We start from the raw sequence: 24,914 nt of genomic DNA, 5'->3' as shown, positions 1-24,914 counted from the left end.
TAGCAATAGACTGGGTAGCATCCTCCTGTATTGTAAAATTCTGTATTTCTAAATTAAGTCTGGGTAGATCCTGGAAGTGAAAATGCCAGTGCCCAGAACTACACAATTTCTTGTTAAAGTAAAATATTTTGTATTTCATAGTGTTGTCAGGTGACAGTGCAGGTTAAGCAGCACTCAAAGCTCAACTCCATCCAGGCCAAAGCAGTTCCCTTGATTGACACCCCCTCCATCATTGGTGCACAGCGGCTGCACCTTTAAGTACATGGGCTCACCTCCCACGTTTCTCTTCAAGTCACGTCATCCTGGCTTGAAAAGATGGTCATTGTTCCTTCATTGTCGCTTGTTCAAAAATCCTGCCACTAACAGCAGTGTGCAAAGCAGATGCACCACCAAGGGCAATTAGGGAAGGAGTGCCAGTGGCACCTACATCCCATGAATTAATTTGAAGAGACTATGCACCCAAAAATGCACACCATGCAAAATCTACAGCCTCATTCATTGCAGGAACTGTGTGATACCTTGTTCTGCAGACTGACTGTCCACTCAGAGACCTTGAACCCTTGAGCATTGACAACTTTCAGCTGCTAACTGATCAGTGGTGCAAATCAGGCATTTCCTGCAGAATTTTAAATGTATAAAATCTAGCCGGCAGCTGAATCTGATTCAATTCATCTGGGACGCTGAAATAGTAATTTCACAGTTTTACTATCGAGGCTGGTTTGTAATTTGGAGGTGAATATATTATTCTGAATGCACGAGTGGGGAAAATTAGGAATTACAAGATTGCTCAGCAGCAGAACCCCAGATAAAATTAAATGCAATGTATGTTAAAGGAAGGTGGGGGTGTAGTGGAATAGAACAGGTAGGGTAGTATAAACATTGTATTAAAGGTATAGTAATCAACTCCTCATTTACTATGATTATGGAACATTGATTGCACAGCATGAGCTGAATTAGTGAAACCAGAAATAGACCAAGAGTTTTAACAGCCACAGGGATTTTCAACGGCAGAATACAACAATGCCTGGTGCTGCAGTTATATTTTTGTAGGGAGGTGGGGAAGGAAGACGCTACTAAGGCCTTCTGGGGGAGAGGTCCATCGGCATGTGTTTGAGTTCTGATCAATGCTGAATGTAGCTGGGCAGCCATGTCTAATTACTGGTTTCAGTGCTCCATCATTACCCCCCACCCAGGTTAGCCAAGGGCTAGGGGTGGGAAAGAAAGCAAGCAAAAAAAATCTGTGGTTCCTACTGATTATCCAGTTACCCCATTGCCCACACCACATAGGAAAGTGCAGAAGTCCGTTGAGGATTGGATTCAGCTGCAAGTCCACCCAGAGTCAAACATCATGCTGCTAACCCCTAGACGATTACAAAGACTGATCATTGGGTAAAGTTTAGGAGGGAAGGCGACTCCTGGTGAAACTTTTCTTTTGCTGCTGTTTGTCCCAATCGAAGGCAAAATGAAACAAGACTGACAGAAATTGGAATAATAAAAGCCTTTTTATTCAACAAATTGCAGATGGGAAAAAAAGACTTAATGCCCTTATGTTCAATACAGTTTGTGTGTGTGTGTGTGTATATATATATATATATATATATGCAATTTTTATTTAATGTAACAAGTCCTCATTATAGACATGAAGGGTATTTAAAATTCCCTCTGATTTGCAGATATTTTCATTTCCTAAAACCATAATTAGTTATTACAAGCGATCATTTCACAAATCTTTGCTTTCAAATGCAAAACCATCACTGACAAAAGTTTGATATTTTTTTTTCCGTAATTGGTGATAAAATTGAGTTGTGGCGTTTTCTTAGAAATCTCTCACTACCTCTAACCCATCCTGGGTCACGAGGGCGGCGCCAGCGTTTTCTTCACAGAAGAAACTAGCCAACGGAGGCCATGATGACATCAACGGGAACTTCATCTTTACTTCGTGCAGTGACTTGCATCGTCACGCCGTCCATCAGCGCGAGCCGTGCCCGCACGAGGAGATCGTGACCGCCACGGAAAACACCTGAAATGGGAAGAAAAAAAAGTCAAGGTGCATGGACTGAGCAAGGTCATTGGGTGGTATAAAGTTACACACAAGGTACAGCACAGAAATAGGCCATTCGGCCCAACTGGTCTACTTTGGTGTTTATGTGCCAGCTCAGTTTCTTCCTACCCATTCTTCATCTAAACCCATCAACATATCCTTTTCCCTTAAATGTATCTATACTATTCACCTCAATTATTCCCTGTGGTAGCAGGTTCCACATTCTCAGCACTCTCTCGGTCAATATGTTTCTCCTGAATTCCCGATTGGATTTATCAGTGATTGGCTTATGTTTATGGCCCCTAGTTTTTGGATTCCCTCAAGTGGGAACATCTCTACATCTAAAAAGGGACAGGATTGTTTTGGGTTATTTAAATGTGAACTTTTGATTCTTTGGGCTAATGGAAAATCCAACTTGTAAGTTAACCTCAAACCACCGAGCTACCGCTGCTGGTAAGAACAGAAAACCGACAAACCTTTGGATACTGCAACATAAACATGAGAGTCCTTTCATGGCATTTGGAAGCCATAAGACCAAGCCTCAAAACTGTACAAAAGGAGAACAAACGTGAAGACCAGGAGGAATTGCTTCAGCAGACACTCAGGCTCTCCTCCAGAAGAGTGACCTGTTCACCTTGCATTCTGAACCATATTCCACCATTAGGAGTATTATTCAGATCTGTTGCTTACTGTTCAGCAATTGAATAAATTGCATAATGTTCTTGATACCAGTTTCTGTCTCTGTTCAAGGTTAGCACCAGTAATCGAAATTAATAGTAATGATGTTCAGTCTATTTTGACACCCAAAGTACATTGTAGTAATATTGCTGCCGAATCTTTTATATGCGCTCTTGGAAATATGCTTCATGAACAATAAATGACACTACGTAGTGGGATCTGGCAGCCTGGTGGACTAGCAACTCAGAGGGCGAGAGTTTAAATCCCATCTCAGCAAGTTGCGGAATCCAGTAAATCTGATCATGTGGGCTGGCAGCAGATAGAAATGACCTTCAGAGAAGGGAATCTGCCAACCCTTCACCACAGTCAGTACTTGACTCCAACTCCAACAAGTCAACCCTTAATGCACTGAGAGAAGCTGACTGCTGCAAATAGGAATGAGAGAAATATCGGAGGGGTATTTGGAGCTATCCAAATTCAGGCATACCAGAAAATGAACACAGCCCAGCAGTAGGCTATTGTGCACCAGAAATGAGAACACAAAGTGCTGGAAATACTCAGCAGATCTGGCAGCACCTGTGTAGAGGGAACCAGAGTCAATGTTTCAGGTCTGTGACCCTTCATCAGACCTGGCAAAAGTTAGAAATGTGACAGTCTTTGAGCAAGTGAGAGGAGGGAAGTGGGGGGGTGGGGGGGGGGAAGAACAACAAGAAGGAAGGTCTGTGATAGGACGGAGGGGGGAAGAGATTAAATGACAGATGTCATAGAACAGAATACAAATGGAGTGCGAAATAGTTGTAGTGAAAGACAAAGCATATGTGCAGAGAATGCTATTGGCAGAATAATGAACAGGTATGTATTACACCTGCAGTTGCATAGGAAGGTGCCTTGGGAAAGGGACGAGGTGTCAGGGGTGATGGAGGAGTGGACAAGGGTGTCATGGAAGAAACAGTCCCTTCGGAATGCTGACATGGGAGGTGAGGAAAAGATGTGTTTGGTGGTGGCATCACACTGGAGATGGCAGAGGATGATCCTTTGGACGTGGAGGCTGGTGGGGTAGAAAGTGAGGACAAGGGACCTCTGTCGCGGTTCTAGGAGGGAGGGGAAGGAGTCAGGGCAGAACTGCGGGAAATGGGTTCGACACAATCGAGGGCCCCGTCAACCACAATGCGGGGGAATCTCCGGTTGAAGAAAAAGACATATCAGAAGCGCTATTGTGGAAGGTTGCATCATCAGAACCGATGCGTTGGAGACAGAGAAACTGGGAGAATGGAATGGAGTCCTTACAGGAAGCAGGATGTCAGGTAATGAGGTCAAGGTAGCTGTGGGAGTTGGTATTTTTTCACGTTTTTGCTTTCAGACAGAGCTGTTCATTATTCTGCCATTAGCACTCTCTCTGCACTCATGCTTTGTCTTTCACTACAACTATTTAGCACTCCAATTGCATTCTTTTCTGACATCTGTCATTTAATCTCTTGCCCCCTCAGTCCTATCACAGACCTTCCCTCTTGTTGTTCTTCCCCCCTCCCTCCTCTCACTTGCTCAAAGACTGTTACATTTCTAACTTTTGCCAGTTCTGATGAAGGATCACAGACCTGAAATGTTAACTGTTTCTCTCTACACAGATGCTGCCAGACCTGTTGAGTATTTCTGGCACTTTCTGTTCTCATTTTAGAGTTCCAGCATCTGCAGTATTTTGCTTTTATTGTTGTGAATCAGATGCTAGCTCACTTTTGCATTCTTGCAAATTTGGGATTGTGCCTCCTTACAGGACTTAGAGCTCCTTGTGGTGGGCAGAGTAAGGGGTTCATCAGTGCCCACATTGTTGTGGTAGGGATTCAGGTCCTTATAGTTACTACTGTAGATAAAGAGTGTGTCGAGCACTGCTATGTGTTGGCTTCCCTCAGTTTTCTCAGTCACCCTGGGAACTACTTGTTCCAAGTATCCTTGTGCTGGAGCAGTTCAGCCATGTCATGCTGGCCAGGCATTTCTCCACAGGTAGGGAATAACCCCAATTTAACCTAAGGGTCTGGTAGTGTAGTGGTTGTGTTACTGGACTAAGTAATCCAGAGGATATTCCAATTCCACCAAGGCAGTTTGAGAATTTGAATTCGGTTTTTAAAAAATCTGGAAATAAAAATCTGGTATCCATAAAGCTGTCAGTTTGTCATAAAAACCCAACTGGGGTCCACTAGTGTCCTTTAGGGAAGAAAACCTACTGTCTTTACCCAGTCTGGCCCGTCTGTGACTCCAGTCCTACCTAGGTGGTTGCCTCTTAACTGCTTTATGAAGTGGTTGAGTAAGACATTCCGATCAGGGCAACTGGAGATGGGCAATAATGTCGGCCTCGCCAGAGATGCACTCGTCCCCAGATGGCCAGAGCAGCATGAATCAAGTCTGATGACATTTTACTATGCAAAGGCGCTACATAAATGTTGGCAGTAGACCACCCAGCAGCACAACCACATATGACAGATTGAGCCTGGGCAAAACAAGTAGAGAATTTACTAAGGTCTAACTCCCACTTCCATCCCCAAGAAAGAGATCTCTGGAATACTGTTGAATGTTGTAACAGCTGGGGCACAACACGGAGCTTCAACAAGCTGTGCTGGGGTTCCCACCTCCCAGTGTCTGATCCCAGTGAAAACTGGCCACAGCTGTTAAGGGTCTGGAGGAGGTTAGGGAACCAGCTTACCTGCTAGATAAAGAGTGTGTGAATTCTTATTCTCCGGCACTTTGTCGGACCTCTCACATGGCTGCATGCCCAGGAAGTTAACAATGTTATTCACAGCCTCTGTAAATACAAGGAACACAAGGCTTATAAGATGGTCCATATGTGGCATCAACAAGTTACTGGCCTATAACCAGTTGCCGCAACTGTTTGTGCCCTAATCCAAATGACCAAATCCCAAACACCATTCCATGGCCCACTAACCAGCACATAGTTTACTACTGCCAGATATTGAAGATCACAAGCAGGCCACAAAATATATAATCCAGCCCTTCTCAGCTATAACACCAATGCTATGTGTAATTAACATCAGTGTTGGACAGGAGCTGGGGCAATGTCAGGAGATGCACATACAGTGCATCCTTTTCAAAACAGCAGCAAGATACAAGTCACATCACAAAACTTTTCTGGACAAGAGGGGTTTGTTCGCTGCTGTATAACAGGAGCTGCTTCCCTCATGGCAGAGGCAAACTGTTGGAGCTCTTTAGTACTGGAATTAAGCTATATTGACGTGCAGCATACCTTCAAAGTTTTTCTGCAGGGTAGGGCATCCTTTTGTGCTTGAAAGGAGGTCCAAGAGAGCTAAATATTAAGTAGCTCAAGTCCAACCAACTGAGGGCAATAGCGACAATGTACTCGAAGCAGTAGTCGGATAAATGTCGCATTCAAATAAATGATCTAAAGTTATTCCCCCTCCTGCGTTCACTGGAATTAGCTTGTGACTGGGATTTGTATCCTCCTGTATCTCACCCAAATGGTCTTTCCTCATATATCAGGCTTGACCAGGAGAGTCAGGAGGCTACTTCAGAGCAGATCACAGTCAAACCACATCCTGTCCTCAACTTCACTGCGAACAATTCATAGGGATTGACGGCACTGACAGAACCATCAGACTGTTATCGGATATACTGGGGCAACACAGCCCATAGTATAGATTAGTACTAACTATCTGTGCTAATAACAGGCCAGCGTTATCCGTGCTAACCAATGATCAGTACTAACCATCGAGGGTTTTCATGCTCGACAGCGCAAAAGTCTCTTCCTTCTCGAAGTCACATCCCACCTCCTCCCAGGCAGCACAGAAGTTTGGCTTCAGGACTTTCTGGATATGATCAGCCACAGTGATCTCCACATCTTCCAGCTGGGAAACAAAACAAAAATGAAGTTGGCGATGGGCGGCTGTGTCCTTGGCACCTTGCCATGGCAGCTGCTGCTGCTCGGTGCAACAATCTCAGCGCCATGCAGTTACTCAGTCACATCCAAACTCAGTAGGGTGAGGGGCCAACAGGTACAGGGAATCAGGAAACATGGACTGGCAAGTTATTGCTAAAGGCGCTCATTTACATTTACTGATGACGTCTCTCAACAAAGTTGATGTTTGCCCACAAGGGCCGCTAGCCTCAGATTGCACACAATATCATGAACACTAGTAGTTTTGAATTTACAGTGCACCCTCCCTACTCCACTCACACTAGGGTATCAAGTATACACTGGGCTTGCAGTCTAAGCTGAATAGAAATATAGAAAATTTATGGCACAGAAAGAGGCCATTCAGCCCATCGTGTCTGTGCTGGTTGAAAAAGAGCCATCCAGCCTAATCCCACTGTCCAGTTCTTGGTCCATAGTTCTATAGTTTACGGCACGAAGTGTACATCCAGGTATTTTTTTAAATTTTGAGGGTTTCTGCCTCTGTCGCCCTTTCAGCAGTGAGTTCCAGACTCCCACCACCACCTGGGTGAAAAAATGTCTCAATTCTCCTCTAATCCTTCTACAAAAATTACTTTAAATCTATGCCTCCCTGGTTATGGACTTCTCTGCTAAGACAAATAGGGCCTTCCTGTTCACTCTATTTAGGCCCCTCAATTTTATACACCTGAATTAAATCAGTCTCCTCTGTTCCAAAGAAAACAACCCCAGCCTTTTTTCATAGCTAAAATTCTCACTGCAACATCCTCGTAAATCTCCTCTAACCCTCTCTAGTATGATCACATTTTTCCTGTAATGCGGTGGACCAGAACTGTATGCAGTACTCTAGTGTTGCCTAAATAGTGATTTTTACAGTTCTAGCATAACCTCCCTACTCTTGTATCCTATGCCTTGGCTCAAAGTATCCCATATGCCTTCTTAACTACCTTATCTACCTGTCCTGCTATTTTACAACACTCAAACCAGAGTACCTCTTTAGCGTCTTTACGTGACTCATCCACAAATATAAAGCACAACGTTAACCACATAGGAGGGCCACGCTGATGTTAAAGCGAGGACTGAAATGGAGTACTATTCTATCACTGATCCTACCAAATAGCCGAGGTACCAAGTGTATTATACCATACCACGGGATGTTCTACCACACAGAGAGACACGAAGCTGGGCATCGTTCTGGTTAGAGGTCCAACGGCCTACCCTGAATTACATCATATATGATCGTATTGTGCTCTACCCACCACCATTCTACCATTACCATTCACTGTGTTTTCTATTAAATCTATTCTCTTCCCACCACCACACATCACACTTTTTTTGCCATATATGTATTTTTTTCCACACACCTAAATCGGTGACATTACTGCATGTTTCACACCTTTCCCAGCCTCGGGGATCAATGTATGTCGCTATCAGCTTGCAGGCTGGGCTTTTATAAAGGTGGAATTTGCTCTCCCTACCTATTGCTGAAAATTTGTAACATTTCAAGCGTCAGGGATATCGCTAGACTTGAAATCTGCTGTGCAAAAGATCTATATCTTTGTACCTTAAGGAATCACATGAGGCTGGTGTTCTTTTCAAGCCATTTACCTCTGATGCCCAGCCTAAATCCAAAGTACTTTGGCTCAAGGCCTCCTGTTAGTTCCATGATCTCCGATCCCAGGTGTTGATATTTCAACGTTTTTTCTTCCCATGCCATTTCTAGTGCTTTATTGTCTTCCTCGTAACGAACTGTGACATCCACCATGGAACCATCGTTGTCTTTCTTAAATATATCAGGTTTCCATTAGGAAACATCTTTGGCTGTAAGCCTTGGCTCAAGGTAAGCTGCCCAGCCGTACTTAGAAACATATTGCTGTAACTGGTCAAGTCTCTCATTATGGTGCTTTATACGTGCGTTCTTCACAAACGGGCAGCAACCTGAAATAGAGTTTCATTTGGAGCATCATATCTCCGACAGGTTTTGACTGTATAAGGTCCTTGTTAGGGTTGATCTAGTAGGATATAAATTGCATCGTGACAGTAGACAATTTATCAACTGAGACGATTTAATATTAAACAGGCTTAATCCAAGAATTTGAAATATTATTATTCATGAAATTCCAGCACCTTGATTTTTAAGATTAACCCATTTGGCAAATTCCCACTCTCTCCACGCTGCATATTCACAGGCTTTGGTCTGCTCGGAGCTTGAATGTCCAAGGTGGGTTCCTCGAGGACCTCCTCTTCTGGGGTATTACCAACTTTATCTTGTAGAAATTCTTCAAGTTCCTTAGGGCCTTAAGTTGTCAAAGCCCTTCAATAGTATCGATGTTACCCTTACCTTGGAATTGGAATGGCGCCCATATCACTTCATCATTAAACATTTCTACAGCTTCGCGTTTACGAATTATCGCGGCTGGAATTTGCACTTCTAATTTTGGAATACTGAGCCCTCCATACCTATTGCTGGAATACAGGAGGCCATCCACTGTATTGGGTGGGAGGTGTAGGAATTGCTTTCTGGCATTCTTAACAATCTGATTCAATTTTAATAATGTATTTTGGGATACATCTCCTAGGATCAAGTGGAAGTACAACCTCAGGATGACATATGTTTTAAAGATCTCAACTCTTTGGACTGGTTTGAGTGCTGCTGCCCTTAGATTTAATACCCAGGATTTAAGCTTCTCTTCCCAGTTGCCCTCAGCCACACCTGCCCAAGGATCAATACAGGCACCTAAATATTTTTCAGTCTCACCTGGCAGAATATAGGATAATGGTACTGTTACAACCAGGTGAGAAAGAAGTCTAGGGTTCCCTTTCAGCCTTCATCTGGTCTTACTGTAACAGGGTTTAATTTTAAACACATGGTGTTTTTAGCTCCCCCTTGGTGAATCCTTGTTCACCACTTTCCAATTATAAGGCAAAGAAACCCAGCAAAAACAGACTCTTAGATTTAAAGTTGAAATTTATTAAACTCTAATTCAGTTAACGCCTACGGATACACGCCGCGCCGCACGCTAGCATGCATACGCGATACACACATGCAAATAGAGACAGAAAAGAGCAGAAGAAAAATAAAGTGGAAAGGTTTGAGGCAATATCTGAAGTGTTATTGTTACGATTCATCGAGTTCACTGTAGAATCCTTGATTGTAGGCAGATCTGGCTTTTCGTTGCAGCCCAGTATTCTTCTTAAACCTTGTTTGCTGTAGGAGACCTTTCTCTCTTAGGGTTCATGTGTCTTCAGTGGATTTAGAGCCTTGTGAGAAGGAGACGGGAGCAGACAGGAGAGAGATCCTCTCAGTCCAGCAGCAAACAGCTTTCTGCTCAAACTGTTCGTACAAATTCAAAAAACTCAGGTTACCCAGCAGGTTAGTCATGTGACTAGCTGGTTTGACCATGTCTGTTTCTGTAATCGGCCATCTTAGCAGTCAACCTGGAATGCAAGCTCCCCACCTTCAGTGTCTGGTGATCAAAAGTCCACTGTGGGTTGAAGGTCAGGGAATGGCTACTTAGTCCTTCCAGACACTGTCTGTTAATATGCAATTGTCTTTTCCAACCACGGCTGACCCGTTTAATAAGTCCTTTCTAAATTCCAGTAACAATTCAAAATCAATGTTCATGACAAAATTAATGTGCCCCATTCAAAGAACAAAGAAAATTACAGCACAGGAACAGGCCCTTCGGCCCTCCAAGCCTGCGCCGATCCAGATCCTCTATCTAAACATGTCGCCTATTTTCTAAGGGTCTGTATCTCTTTGCTTCCTGCCCATTCATGTATCTGTCTAGATACATCTTAAAAGACGCTATCGTGCCCGTGTCTACCACCTCCGCTGGCAATGCGTTCCAGGCAGGTGGGGGCCTACCATGACAGTTTTGTCCTATAACTTCCAGTTATCTTTATAATTATACAAAAAAGGTCCCCCCCTCACATGTAAAGTGAAACCCTTTAGTCTTCAAGGTGTTAATAGCAAGCCCTGTGTTCTCACAAAGACTGGACAAGTTTGAGACTCTGTTCCATCCCAATATGAGTCAGTTAAGAGAGCTATGTCATCCACGAAGGCCAGTGCTGAGCAATTAACCCTTCTACCTCCAAGTGGCATCGAAACTGCTGAACCGGCCTTCTCTAGGAGCACACTAACGAGTCCACTGCAATGTTAAATAGTATTGGTGAGAAGGAGTCTCCCTGCTTGACACCCCTCTTGATATTTATTAGGTTGGTCGTAGTCTTGTTCCCTTCAATTACTGTAGTACTGTTGGAATACAGGTCTACAACGAGGGTAATAAAGTCTTTTGGCAGACCCATTCTATGTAAAGCTTTAGACAGTAATTTATGCCCAATAGAGTCGGAAGCTTTCTCAAGATCGACAAAAACTATTTTTAGCTCCCTTTATGATATTTTCCAACACAGCAATGTTCGCATTGCATCTAGGAGTAGCTGCTAAAAAAAAAAAAGCCCTTCTATCTAGGGCTAATTTCGACTCTCCCGCTCAGATGTCTCGCCATGATCTTTGTAAATAAGCAAAGCAGCATCGGGTCGGCAGTTGTCAATGTCTTTCAAGCGCTATATATCATTGGTTTCTGGTATGAGAACTGTCCGACTCTTTAAAAGACTCCAGGATAGTACTTGACGTCAGCCAGAGAGAAGAATCGGGGAAGTCGTGCGTCATCTTCGTCGTGAATGTCCTGGATGCTTTCCAGGTTCATTTCATCTAGACCTGCCATACTTTTCTCATCAAACCCCTTGATAACTACACTTACTTCCCCCTCTTCTACTGGCTTCATCAATTGCTCGCATTCTTTCTATTTTGAAAATTTACTGATATTCGCCTTATTGTTTGGATTCGCATCTTTAACACGAAAACTTTGTTCTAGTTCCTCTATGGTAAGAGGACATAAGGTTGTGGATGGCGACCCCATGATCTGTCTCGCAAGTTGATGCCCATCAGTTTTATAGAGCTGCTGCATTGCTCTAAATATTGCCTTCTTGGTTGCATACCTCTCTTTCACGCCGGTGTTATCGTTGCACTTATCTATCTTGCTCTTACCTTCCTTAATTCTTTAGATTAGATTAGAGATACAGCACTGAAACAGGCCCTTCGGCCCACCGAGTCTGTGCCGAACATCAACCACCCATTTATACTAATCCTACACTAATCCCATATTCCTACCAAACATCCCCACCTGTCCCTATATTTCCCTACCACCTACCTATACTAGTGACAATTTATAATGGCCAATTTACCTATCAACCTGCAAGTCTTTTGGCTTGTGGGAGGAAACCGGAGCACCCGGAGAAAACCCACGCAGACACAGGGAGAACTTGCAAACTCCACACAGGCAGTACCCGGAATCGAACCCGGGTCCCTGGAGCTGTGAGGCTGCAGTGCTAACCACTGCGCCGCCCCTAAATCTCTGAGGTCTCTTAGTTTACCCCTGTTCAACAACAATTCAGTCAGGCTTTCCACTAACCCAATGCCGAGGGTCCTAATTTCAGGGTCGCCTTGCACATCCATAAGTTCCTCAGCCTGTTTCAATTGATCTTCCACGTCCCGATGGTGGATTAATCATTCTCCTTGGATGTGAGACAGCCTCAACAGGGTCACCAGCCTCTCCCCCTGGCTCGATCTCAGACAAATTCGTAAAATTATTCACAGTTATATTTTGGGTCTCTACTTGGGTTTTCTGTGAAATTCTGCATTTATCTGAGATTTGCTTAGCTGTCTTTGTTTGAAGGATACTAGCTATTTGCAAATTGATATTCCTGTGCCCCTTAAATCTTAGTTCCAGCTCTCTAAGATTAGTCATTTCCTCGGTCCACTTATAATCCCTCCTTCCTGGCTTATCTCACTTTCTGGGCTGCCAGGCGTTTCTCATTTTGCAGATTGGCATGCTTGTGCCTCTCATGTTGACGGAGGCCTATTGAATAGTCATAAACCTCTGTTCACAACTGCTACAGGCAAACGCCTACTTGTGCAGGCGGCTCCCGCCATTACATTTTGCATAATGACGTGCGATTGCATGATCTTCTCTCATATTACAGCGCGAGCATTTGGTATGAATGGTCTTAATTTGAAGCTTCTTAGCCAAATGAACGTTAAACAGGCCAACTGTCAAAAGGAGGAGGTTACAGATTTCACAGAATAACTCATCAGTAGGATGGTGGATCACCACTTCCTGGAATGTTGCTCTATCTTGTCTTGGCTCAATCACTACTGCCTCTATATAGGCAGTGGCCTCAGACTGTCTCATAGCCTAATGGTTCCCCTGATCAAATCTTTATAATTTGAGTTATAGAAGGTATGTGTTCCCCACATATATCGCTTTTCCAGGTGGGTAGACATCCCTACCAAACTCTTCTATAACATTTGACATCTTCTACCCAGACAATTGGTCCTTTGCATCTGACTCCCGGACTCAGTTCCCAATAGGGCAGGTAATATTGTCTATAGGGTCTCAGCTTCTCCTCTCCATTCTGTGTGGAAGAGGACATTTTACCTAGTCCATCCGAGATGAAACTAGAATTTACGTAGCATCAACAATTGGCACAGAGCGCTGCTACAGACGTAACTGTGGGGATGTTTTTTAATTCGGGACGCTTCCCAACCAGGCTTCTCTGATCCAAATGAGTCATCCATTTTTTGAGGTTGATACCATTGCAAGACTATGTATCTGATCTATGCAGATCAACAGCAGTCTCGTGTTCTTTCTATAGTCGTTTAGCCAACGAAAATCGGATACCCGATTAACGTAGTTTCCGGCGGGGCCAACAAGGAGGCACGACTACACTGTAAATGGACAAGAACACGTAAAAACCTCCAGAGGCAACTAGCCAGAGCGGCTCTCTTGTGAGATTCTCGCAAGAGTGTCACGGTTACTCCCGCCAGATACACACTTCAAAGTCCCACTGTTCCTCTGCACTTCTTAGTGTCCTACCATTTATTGTCTAGTCCCTTGCCTTGTTTGCCTTCCCAAAATACATTACCTCACTTTTCTCCAGACTGAATTCCATTTGCCACTTTTCTGCCCACCTGACCAGTCCATCGCTATGTTCCTGCAGTCTACAGCTTTCTTCCTCACGATCAACCACGTGGCCAATTTTTGTATCGAGGGAGCGTTGCACTGTTGGAGAGGCCATCTTTTGGATGAGATATTAAACCAAGCTCCCGTCTGCCCTCTCAGCTGAATGTAAAAGATCCCATGGCACTGTTTCAGAGAAGAGTAGGGGCATCCTCCCCAGTGTTCTGGCTAATATATATTTGTCAATCAACATCACTAAAATATGGTCAGCTGTTTGTGGGACCTTGCTGTGTGCTTCGGGACGTCCTGAGGTCATGAAAGGTTCGATAGAAGTACAAATTATTTCCTTTTATTGCATCCCAAAGGCTGTGTGCATTGGACTCAACTTTTTTGTTTCCACTGGAGTGCTGACTTGGGTTGCATTAGAGTGCTATAGTGGAAGTTTGGTAAATTGAGGATAATTAAGGGTTAATTTTATCTCAAGTCTAATCTGTCTTTTAGTTAGCAGATTAACTTAACAGTTGCTGTTTTGGTTGGAGGTGGTGAGTTTTAGACCAGCTTTAAACAGGGCTCACTCAGGCTCTGCTTGCAGCTGCACCTTGTTAATTAGAGAATTGGCTTAAACCAGTTTTCAGGGGCTAGAATCAGTCAGTATAAAAGTGGGCCATCTTACAGTGCTGACTTCGTTTGTACTGGAGTGCTGACTTGGGTTACATTAGAGTGCCATAGTGGAAGTTTGGTAACTGAGGAAGTTCGGTGAGGAGGGAGCAAGGAGCTCCTTTCATTTCCTAACTGTCCTCAGAGTGAGGGGAACCGAGATCTACCAAAGAGCACAGCTGACTGGTGAGTAAGTCCTGGTGGGTATTTTTCAAAGTCTATTGAATTGTAAGTCATTGGTTTAGCAAGACTTAATTGTTCTTTTTAATTATAATCTTCTATAGTTTTAAATTTAAAGGGTTTAGTCATGGCAGGAGAGCTTGAAGCCGTGGTTTGCTCCTCTTGCTGCATGTGGGAATCCGGGAACATTTCCAGTCCCCGGGACCAGCATGTGTGCAGGAAGTGTGTCCAGCTGCAGCTCCTGGAAGCTCGGGCTTCAGAGCTGGAACGGCGGCTGGAAACACTGGGGAGCATCCGCGAGTCTGAGAGCATCGTGGATAGCACGTATAGAGAGGTGGTCACACTGCAGCTGAAGGGACTTGAGGAAGGAAGGGAATGGGTGACCACCAGGCAGTCCAAAAGAAACAGGCAGGTAGTTCAGGAGTCCCCTGGGGTCCCGCTTGCAAATCGGTATTCCATTTTGGAGGCTGATGAGGCTGGTTCCTCCAGGGAGTGCGGACAGAGCCAAGCTTCTGGCACCACAAGCAGCCTGTCAGCACAGGAAGGGGAAAGAGAGGAAGAACAATAGTAATAGGGGATTCTATAGTCAGGGGAACAGATAGGTGCTACTGTGGCCGTCAACGTGACTCCAGGATGGTGTGTTGCCTCCCTGGTGCCAGGGTCTGGGATGTCACTGAATGGCTGCAGGGCATCCTGAAGGGGGAGGGTGATGAGGCAGGAGGTCATGGTACCAATGACATAGGTAGAAAGAGGGATGAGGTCTTGCATTCAGGGAGTTAGGCAGTAGACTAAAAAGCAGGACCTCTCGGGTTGTAATCTCTGGATTACTCCCAGTGCCATGTGCTAGCGAGTATAGAAATAGGAGAATAGCACAGCTGAATGCATAGCTTAAGAGTTGGTGCAGGAGGGAGGGTTTTAGATTCCTGGACCACTGGGACCGTTTCTGGGGAAGGTGGGACCTGTACAAGCGAGATGGTCTACATCTGAACCAGAGGGGGACTAACATCCTTGCTGGCGGGTTTGCTAGTGCTGTTGGGAGGAGTCTAAACTAATTTGGCAGGGGGAGGGGACGCAGACTCTTAGCAGAATAGGGACACAGCTAAGCACAGGAAAGCAAACAAGTCAGAGGGAGTACAGCGGAAGTAAGTTTCAAGGGAGTAAGACCAGGATGGAAGGCCTCTACTTTAATGCCAGGAGTATTGCAGGTAAAACGGATGAATTAAGGGCAAGGATTCACACGTGGAATTGTGATATAGTAGCCATCACGGAGACATGGTTGAGGGAGGGGCAGGATTGGCAGCTCAATATCCCGGGATATAGAATCTTCAAGCGAGACAGAGGAGGGGGTAAAAGAGGAGGGGGCATTGCAATATTAGTTAAGGAGTCAGTTACTGCAGTAAGGAGATATGATATTTTTAGTTTTGAGATACAGCACTGAAACAGGCCCTTTGGCCCACCGAGTCTGTGCCAGCCATCAACCACCCATTTATACTAATCCTACACTAATTCCATATTCCTACCACATCCCCACCTGTCCCTATATTTCCTACCACCTACCTATACTAGGGGCAATTGCTAATGGCCAATTTACCTATCAACCTGCAAGTCTTTGGCATATGGGAGGAAACCGGAGCACCCGGAGGAAACCCACGCAGACACAGGGAGAACTTGCAAACTCCACACACGCAGTACCCAGAATTGAACCCGGGTCGCTGGAGCTGTGAGGCTGCGGTGCTAACCACTGCGCCACTGTGTCGCAGTGATATCTTGGAGGGGGCATCAAATGAAGAGTTATGGGTAGAGTTTAGGAATAAAAAAGGGACAGCCACATTGCTAGGTGTTTGATATAGACCCCCAGATAGTCAGTGGGAAATTGAGAAGAAAATAGGTGCGCAATTTGCAGAGGTGTGTAAAAATAATAGGGTAATTATATTAGGTGATTTCAACTTTCCCAACATTAATTGGGATAGTCATCCTGTTAAGGGCTTAGATGGAGTGGAGATCTTAAAATGTATACAGGAGAACTTTTTAGCTCAATATGTAGAAGATCCAACAAGGGAGGGTGCAGTGCTGGACCTAATTCTGGGGAATGAAGCCAGACAGGTGGTTGATGTGTTGGTGGGGGGGCATTTTGGTGATAGCGACCATAACATGGTACAATTTAAGCTCGTTATGGAGAAAGAAATAGACAATTTGCAAAAGAAGGTTTTGGATTGGGGGAGAGCAAATTTTAGTAAAATAAGGCAGGATCTGGCCAAGGTAGACAGACTGGAAATAGTTACTTGTTGGGAAATCTACAGAAGAGCAGTGGGGGGCATTCAAAAAGGAAATGGGGAGGGTACAAGCCCAACATGTTGCTCCCTAGAGGAAACAAGCCCAGAGAGCCATGGATGACCAGAAACATTCAGGGTATGATGAGAAGGAAAAGAGAGGCTTTTAGCAAATACAAGGAGAGAAAATCAATGGAAGCATTAGTGGAGTACAGAAAGTGTAGGATGGAGCTTCAGAAAGCAATTAGGAGAGCAAAGAGGGGATATGAGAAAGCTCTGGCTGGTAAAAGTAGGGAAAATCCCAAGATATTCTATAAGTATATCAATGGGAAGAGGATAACCAAGGAAAGATTAGGGACCAAGGGGGAAATTTGTGGGTGGAGCCAGAGGACATTGGTAGGGTCTCTCACATCAGTCTTCACCCAAGAGAATGAGGATGTAGATATGGAATTTAGAGAGAGAGAGAGAGAGAGAGAGACTGTGAGGTTCTTGGGCAAATTGTCATAGGGAGTGACAAGATATTGGAGGTTTTGGAAGGCTTAAAAGTGGGCAAATCTCCAGGTCCAGACGATTTGTGTCCCAGGATGCTGTGGGAGGCGAGGGTGGAGATTGCAGGGGCTCTGATCCCAATTTTTAATTCCTCTCTGGCCACAGGGGAGGTGCCAGAGGACTGGAGAACAGCTAATGTGGTCCCACTATTTAAGAAAGGTTGTAGAGATAAGCCAGGGAACTACAGACCAGTGAGTCTCACGTCAGTGGTAGGGAAACTATTGGAGAAAATTCTGAAGGAGAGAATTTATCTCCACTTGGAGAGGCAAAATTTGATTAGGAATAGTCAGCATAGCTTTGTCAGAGGGAGGTCATGCCTAACAAATTTGATTGCATTTTTTGAGCATGTGACCAGGTGTGTAGATGAGGGTAGTGCAATTGATGTAGTTTACATGGATTTCAGCAAAGCCTTTGACAAGGTCCCTCATGGGAGACCTATCAAGAAAGCAAATGCACATAGGATACAGGGTAACTTGATAAGGTGGATTCAAAATTGGCTTAGCTGTAGGAGACAGAGTGATGACAGACGGCTGTTTTAGTGACTGGAAGCCAGAGTCCTGTGGCGTACCACAGGGATCTGTGCTGGGTCCCCTATTGTTTGTCATTTATATAAATGACATAGATGACTATGTGGGGGGTAGGATCAGTAAGTTCGCGGATGACACAAAGATTGGCCGAGTGGTTAACAGTGAGGTGGAGTGTCTTGGGTTACAGGAAGATATAGACGGGATGGTCAAATGGGCAGAAAAGTGGCAGATGGAATTTAACGCTGAAAAGTGTGAGGTGATGTACTTTGGAAGGAGTAATGTGACACGGAAGTATTCAATGAATGGCCTGACACTGGGAAGTTCGAAGGAACAAAGGGACCTTGGCGTGTTTGTCCATAGATCTCTGAAGGCAGAAGGGCAGGTTAATAGGGTGGTGAAAAAGGCATACAGGACACTCGCCTTTATCAATCGAGGCATAGATTACAAAAGCAGGGAGGTCATGATGGAGTTGTACAGAACTTTGCTCAGGCCACAGCTGGAGCACTGTGTGCAATTCTGGTCGCCACATTATAGAAAGGATGTGATTGCATTGGAGGGGGTGAAGAGGTGATTCACCAGCATGTTGCCTGGGATGGAACATTTAAGCTATGAAGAGAGGTTGGATAGGCTTGGGTTGTTTTCATTGGAGCAGAGAAGACTGAGGGGTGACCTGATCGAGTTGTACAAGATTATGAGGGGCATGGACAGGGTGGATAGGGAGCAGCTGTTCCCCTTAGTTGAAGGGTCAGTTATGAGGGGTCACAAGTTTAAGGTGAGGGGCGGGAGGTTTAAGGGGGACTTGAGGAAGAACGTTTTTACCCAGAGGGTGGTGACGGTCTGGAATGCCCTGCCTGGGAGGGTGGTTGACGCAGGTTGCCTCACATCCTTTAAAAAGTACCTGGATGAGCACTTAGCACGTCATAACATTCATGGCTATGGGCCAAGTGCTGGCAAATGGGATTAGGTAGACAGGTCAGGTGTTTTAATGCATTGTTGCAGACTCGATGGGCCAAAGGGCTTCTTCTGCACTGTATTATTCTGTGATTCTGGGTACAAAGGTGAACTGACTCAGTTACACTTACCACATACTCATCTTCATATCCTTCCACTTCAGCCTCTCCTGTGTTAGGATCACAATCTTTAACGGTGAACTTTAAAGTACAGCTAAATGTACAGGACACTAAAGGGGAGAAAGGAATGAGCTGTAAATATGAACACGACTAAGAAGAAACACATCACAAATATTTATACACCAAAGGAGGGAGGTAAAATGGCAAGCATTACCTCAGGTGCTTGCTACAGTGTCCTAACACTGCATGGGATATGTGGGCACTGAATATTCAACAGCTTAAATCTTCAAATGTAAATCGGTCTGCTGTAAGTTCCTCAGTGTCAATACTGAGCCCATCAGATGCAGGATTATCCACAGCTCCCTTGACGGTCCAGAACCAATTCACGTGTTTTCCCTGATGCACTGTACGATATTAAACCAAACACTGAGATCGACAGATTTCTGTTACGCAAAGGCATCAAGGAACATGGATCAAGGGTGGATAAATGGAATTGAGGTACAGATCAGCCATGATCTAATTTAATGGTGAAGGGGCCAAATGGCCTAATCCTGTACCTGCGATCCTGTGGCAGCCGAGAGGGAGAGTCCAGAAGGCTGTGTTGCCTGCCTGATGCCAGGGTTCTGGACATTTGCTGAGAGCTGGACAGGAACTTGGAGTGTGAAGGGGAGGATCCAGTTGTCATGGCCCAGGTAGGTACCAACGACATACGTAGGACTAGGAAAGAGGTTCTGCTTAGACAGGATGAGGAGTTAGGCAACAGACTGAAGAACAGAACCTCAAGGGTAATAATTTCTGGATTACTACCTCAGCCAGGGCACACAAGATTAGTGAAATGAATATGTAGCTCAAAGATTGGAATGGGAGAAGTGGGGCTTGGTTCATGGGGCACTGGCACCAGTACTGGAGAAAGTGGAGGCTGTACCATTGGGACGGTCTGCACCTGAACTGTGCTGGGTCCCGTCTTCTAGCAAACCATGAAACTAGGGAAGGAGAGAGGGCTTTAAACTAAACAAGGGGGGGGGAGAGGGATCAAAGAGTAGAGTCAAGGCAGGAGAGCAGAATAGTAATATGGGAAATGAAGGTCCGAGAATGGCAGGAAGGGACAGAGACAAAAAAATCTAAGAACACACAGTCAAGACTAGATGTTATAAGATAACAAAATGACAAAACTAAAGGCTCTGTATCTGAATGTATGTAGCATTCATAACAAAAGTAGATGAACTGATAGTGCACACTGAAGTAAATAAATACAATATTATGGAGACATAGTTGCAGGATGACAAGGATTGGGTGCTCAATATTGAGGGGTATATAACATTCAAGAAGAACAGGAAGCTAGGTAAAGGTTGAGGGTAGCACTGTTAATCAAGGATGGCATTGGTGCAATAGTTAAGGATGACCTTAGTTCAGATGATCAGGATGTAGAATTGATTTGGGTGGAGATCAGGAATAGTAGTGGAAAGAAATCACCAGTGGACTGGTCTACAGGCCCCCTAACTGTAACCACAATGTAAGGACGAAGTATCCAAGAAGAAATATTGGGTGCTTGTGAAAAAGGGATGACAATAATCATGAGTGATTTTAATCTACATATAAACTGGAAAAATCAGATTGACAATAGTAGCCTGGATGAGGAGTTCATAGAATGCTTTCAAGATAGTTTCTTAGAGCAGCATGTTCTGGAACCAACCAGAGAGCAGGTTATATTAGACTTGGTATTGTGTATCGTGACAGAACTAATTAAGACCTCTGAGTAAAGGCACCTCTAGGTAACAGTGACCACAATATGATTGAATTTTCCATCTAGTTTGAAAGAGAGAAGTGTGGGTCTAAGACTAGTATTTTAAACTTAAATAAGGGCAACTATGTGGGCATGAAAGCTGAGCTAGCTGAAGTGAACTGGGTTACTAGGCTAGGAGATAGATCAATAGAGAAGCAGTAGCAGACACTTAAGGGGATATTTCAGAAAACTCTAAGTATATTCCTACTATAAAGAAAAATTCTAAGGGGAGAACCCACTATCCGTGGTTAACTAAAGAAGTTAAAGAAAGCATCAAAGTTAAGGAAAAAGCATATAATTGTGCAAAGATGAGTGGCAGATCAGATGATTGGTCAGAATATCAAGAACGGCAGAGAATGACTAAAAGGTTAATCAGGAGAAAGAAATTAGAGTATGAGAGGAAGCTAGCTAGAAATGTAAAAACAGATAGCAAGAGTTTCTACAGGTATTTAAAAAGGAAAAGTAGAGAGTGTTGGTCCTCTACAGAGTGAGAATGGGGTGTTAATAGTAGATAATAAGGAAATGGCAGATGAAATGAACAAATATTTTGCTTCTGTCTTCACTATAGAGGATACAAAAAACATTCCAGTAATGGCTATAATCAGGAGGTGGAAGGAAGAGAGGATTTTGGTGAAATTACAATCACCAGGGAAACAAACTAATGGAGCTGTGGGCTGACAAGTCCCTGGGTCCTGATGGGCTTCATCCTGGGCTCTTAAAAGAGGTGACTAATGAGGTAGTAGATGCATTGGTAATTTTTCAAAATTCACTAGATTCTGGAAAGGTTCCATCAGACTGGAAAGTAGCAAATATAACTCCTCTTTCGGGGGGGCGGGGGAGGGCAGAAAAACTTGACGTCTGTCGTGGGGAAGGTGTTAGAATTGATCATTAAGGAGGCTATAGCTGGGTACTTAGAAAAACTCAAGGTAATTGGGAATAGTCAGCATGGTTTTATGAAAGGGAAATTATATTTAACCAATTTATTGGAGCTCTTTGAAGGAGTAACACTCACTGTGGATAAAGGGGAGCCCTTTGACGTACTGTACTTGGATTTCCAGAAGGCATTTGACAAGGTGCCACATAAAAGGTTACTGTGCAAAGTAGGAGCTCATGGTGTAGGGGCTAATATATTAGCATGGATAGAAGATTGGCTGGCTGGCAGAAAACAGAGTATGCATAAATGGGTCCTTTTCTTATTGGTAGGGTGTGACAAGTGGATCCCACAGGGGTCTGTGCTGGGGCCTTAACTTTTTACAATTTATATCAATGACTTAGATGAGGAGAGCGATGGCATAGTAGCTAAATTTGCAGATGGCACAATGGTAGGTAAGAAAGTATGTTGTGAAGAGGACATAAGGAGGTTGCAGACCAATACAGATAGGTTGAGTGAGTGGGCAAAAATCTGGCAGATGCAGTATAATGTGGGAAAATGTGAAGTTACTCACTTTGGCAGGAAGAATAAAAAAGCAGAGTATTTCTTAAACGGGGAAGTACTGATTAATTCCGAGGTGCAGAGGGATCTATATGTTCTAGTGCAGGAGTCATAAAAGGTTAGTATGCAGGTACAGCAAGTAATAAAGGCGGCTAATGGAATGCTATCCTTTATTATGAGAGGAACTGAAAATAAAAGTAAGGATGTTCTGCTTCAGTTATACAGGGCATTGGTGAGACTGTATCTTGAATACTGTGTGCAGTTTTGGTCTCCTTATTTAAGGAAGGATGTGAATGTGTTGGGAGACAGTTCAGAGGAAGTTTACCAGATTGATACCTGGAATGAGCAGGTTGTCTAATGAGGAAAGGTTGGACAGACTAGACGTTTTCACTGGAGTTTAGAAGAGTGAGGGGAGGCTTGATTGAAGTATGTAAGATCCTGAACAGTCATCACAAGGTGAATGTGGAAAGAATGTTTCCTCTTGTGGGTGAGTCCAGAACTAGGGGGCACTGTTTTAAAATTAGGGGTCACCCTTTTAGGACAGAGATGAGGAGAAATTTTTTCTGAGGGTTGTGCGACTTTGAATTCTCTGCCTCAGAAGGTGGTGGAGGCGGGGTCATTGAATATTTTTAACGCGGAGGTAGATAGATTCTTGTCAGGCAAGGGAATCCAGGATTATCAGGGGTAGATGGGAATGTGGAATTTGAGACAAACAGGTCAGCCATGATCTTATTAAATGACAGAGCAGGCTCGATGGGCTGAAAAGAACAGGAGTAGGCCAAATACGTATGGTCGTATTGCAGTGATCCACACGGGTACCAGGTTCAATCCTCTGGTTTGTGTTGAATTAGTTGTTCAGAGTTGGGGTACCTGCCATAAATGACCTCAGCTTCCTTGTGCTAACGACAGCCAAATATCAGCCAAGGTCCCTACACAGGATTGCTCAATATGTGACCCTTGTTGGAAACAGCAGTGGCGTGGACGCGCAATAAAGAATGTTGTGGACTCCACAGTGGTACCGCTCATAATTCCTGCTGACACACAATCTCAAGGCTCACTGCAGAACCTTTTCCCCCAATTCAGCAACAGACAATCTAATTTAGAGGCTGGAGGCTGGCTGACGTAAGAAATAGAAAAGTGTAGTCATAATAATGTTCTTCTGAAGTTGAGCTCAGTACCCATAATTTAGTAAGTCTACATCAGACACCACAGCAGCAGACCATGGAGGAGGGGGAAAGGGGGAGGAGGGAACAGACCTGGCAGGGTAGTTGTATCCAGGCCCACTTGCAGACAGCATTGCAGGTTTGAGTGTTTCCCCTTTTAGTCTGGGGAAATGAAATACAGAGGGGCTGAGTTTATCATTTCTGCCGGTAATATCAGCACAATCCAGACAATCAGCCGAGCCAGGGCAAAAGATCAGGGTATTTTTGCACTTGTATTTTCCTCGTTCTTTTACACTGGTTCAAGTGTGCGCCCTGCCTACACCCCCAGGCTGAAACTGCGAGATTCCACCGATTGTGTTGCTTTGGGAAGGCTCTTCAAATTGAGCTCATTTTCTTAAGACATGCAGGTACTAATATGAAACCACTTTTAGAATGTGCCTATAAAAAAAAATTTAATTTACCAAGAAACCAACTAGTGTACACCAATGAAACTGTTAACAAAACTATTTAATGAACCATTTAAGAAGTGTTTTTAAAGCAGGTTACTCACAGGTAGAGCATTGGACATCAATGATCCCTCAAAACCTTTTTGTTGTGTTCTGTTTATTTCAATGCACAATACCTTTAAAGGTTCTTGTGTTGCCACATATGTGCAGAACTTAGAGGGAAACATTGTTGGACACCCTTATTTTAAAAAAAAATGTTCATTTTTGCTGGTAGACCCATTTTAGTTCTAGTAATAAAACTGCACCAGGTTACGACTCTCAAAAAAAAAATCATGGAATAATTTTAATGGAAAGAAAAAACCATTATGTCCTATTAACACTGTCCAATTGTGGTTGTTCGTAGGATGTGGGCATCGCTGGCAAGCCAGCAATTATTTCCCATCCCTAACTGCCCTCAAGAAGGTGGTGGTGAGCTGCCTTCTTGAACTGCTGCAGTCCTTGGGGGAATAGGTGTACCCACAGTGCTGTTAGGGAGTTCAAGGATTTTGACCCAGCGACAGTGAAGGAACAGCAATATAGTTTCAAGTCAGAGTTCATGGAAGATTCTACATGTGATTATGCAAATTAATTTTAGTGGAAACTTCAAGTGCACCCTAACCAGCACAATTTCAAGCACACTTTGGACACAATTTCCTGATCAAACCAAAGTAGAAACTTTAACCCCTGGGAGTTGAACAAGTCCCTGTTACACAAAATCCTCCAGGTAACAGCAAAGCCTTCCTCACCTGCTGTTGGATCATCCTCAGGCACTGTCACCAGTGTGTAACAAATGCCTGGTTGGTTATACGATAGGCTAGCCGCCGGGATACAACATACCACTTCATAACCTTCTGTGGGTTCCATCTGCACTGTGACGTTCTCCAGGATCTGATCATTCAGAGTATTGGTACAATCAAACTGCAGAAACCGAACAGAAAATAATTTAGCAAATGCGAATCGATAAGAATGCCACTTTACATTACTCATTCCCGAGCCTCAGAGCAGGCAGTCAATCAACCTCCACTTCACCTGTGACCCTCAGCATCCTCCATCCACCTCCAGGCCTCCACTCATAGCTTACCCAACGATGGGATGTTGAAAGAGCTGGGATTCCTTTCTGTTCCCTTTCCTTTTATTTCTC

General features: G+C 44.1%; 1 protein-coding gene across 2 annotated transcripts in view; it reads right to left on the bottom strand.

Annotated features, from left to right (window-relative positions):
• Positions 1 to 1,483: 1,483 nt before the first annotated feature.
• The window catches only part of LOC137380260 (coatomer subunit gamma-1), a 92,291-nt gene continuing 68,860 nt past the window's right edge, over positions 1,484 to 24,914 (bottom strand). For both annotated transcript variants that reach the window (XM_068052134.1, XM_068052133.1), the window contains exons 20-24: positions 24,520 to 24,691; positions 18,923 to 19,020; positions 6,453 to 6,591; positions 5,415 to 5,513; positions 1,484 to 2,020 (exon numbers count right to left, since the gene is read on the bottom strand). In XM_068052134.1, the coding sequence (XP_067908235.1) occupies positions 1,890 to 2,020; positions 5,415 to 5,513; positions 6,453 to 6,591; positions 18,923 to 19,020; positions 24,520 to 24,691 (639 nt within the window). In that variant the 3' untranslated portion in view covers positions 1,484 to 1,889. The remainder of the gene's footprint in view (positions 2,021 to 5,414; positions 5,514 to 6,452; positions 6,592 to 18,922; positions 19,021 to 24,519; positions 24,692 to 24,914) is intronic.

This window comes from Heterodontus francisci, chromosome 19 (assembly GCF_036365525.1).
Source record: "Heterodontus francisci isolate sHetFra1 chromosome 19, sHetFra1.hap1, whole genome shotgun sequence".
Classification (NCBI taxonomy): Eukaryota; Metazoa; Chordata; class Chondrichthyes; order Heterodontiformes; family Heterodontidae; genus Heterodontus; species Heterodontus francisci.
This window is presented reverse-complemented; position numbering and strand designations above follow the sequence as displayed.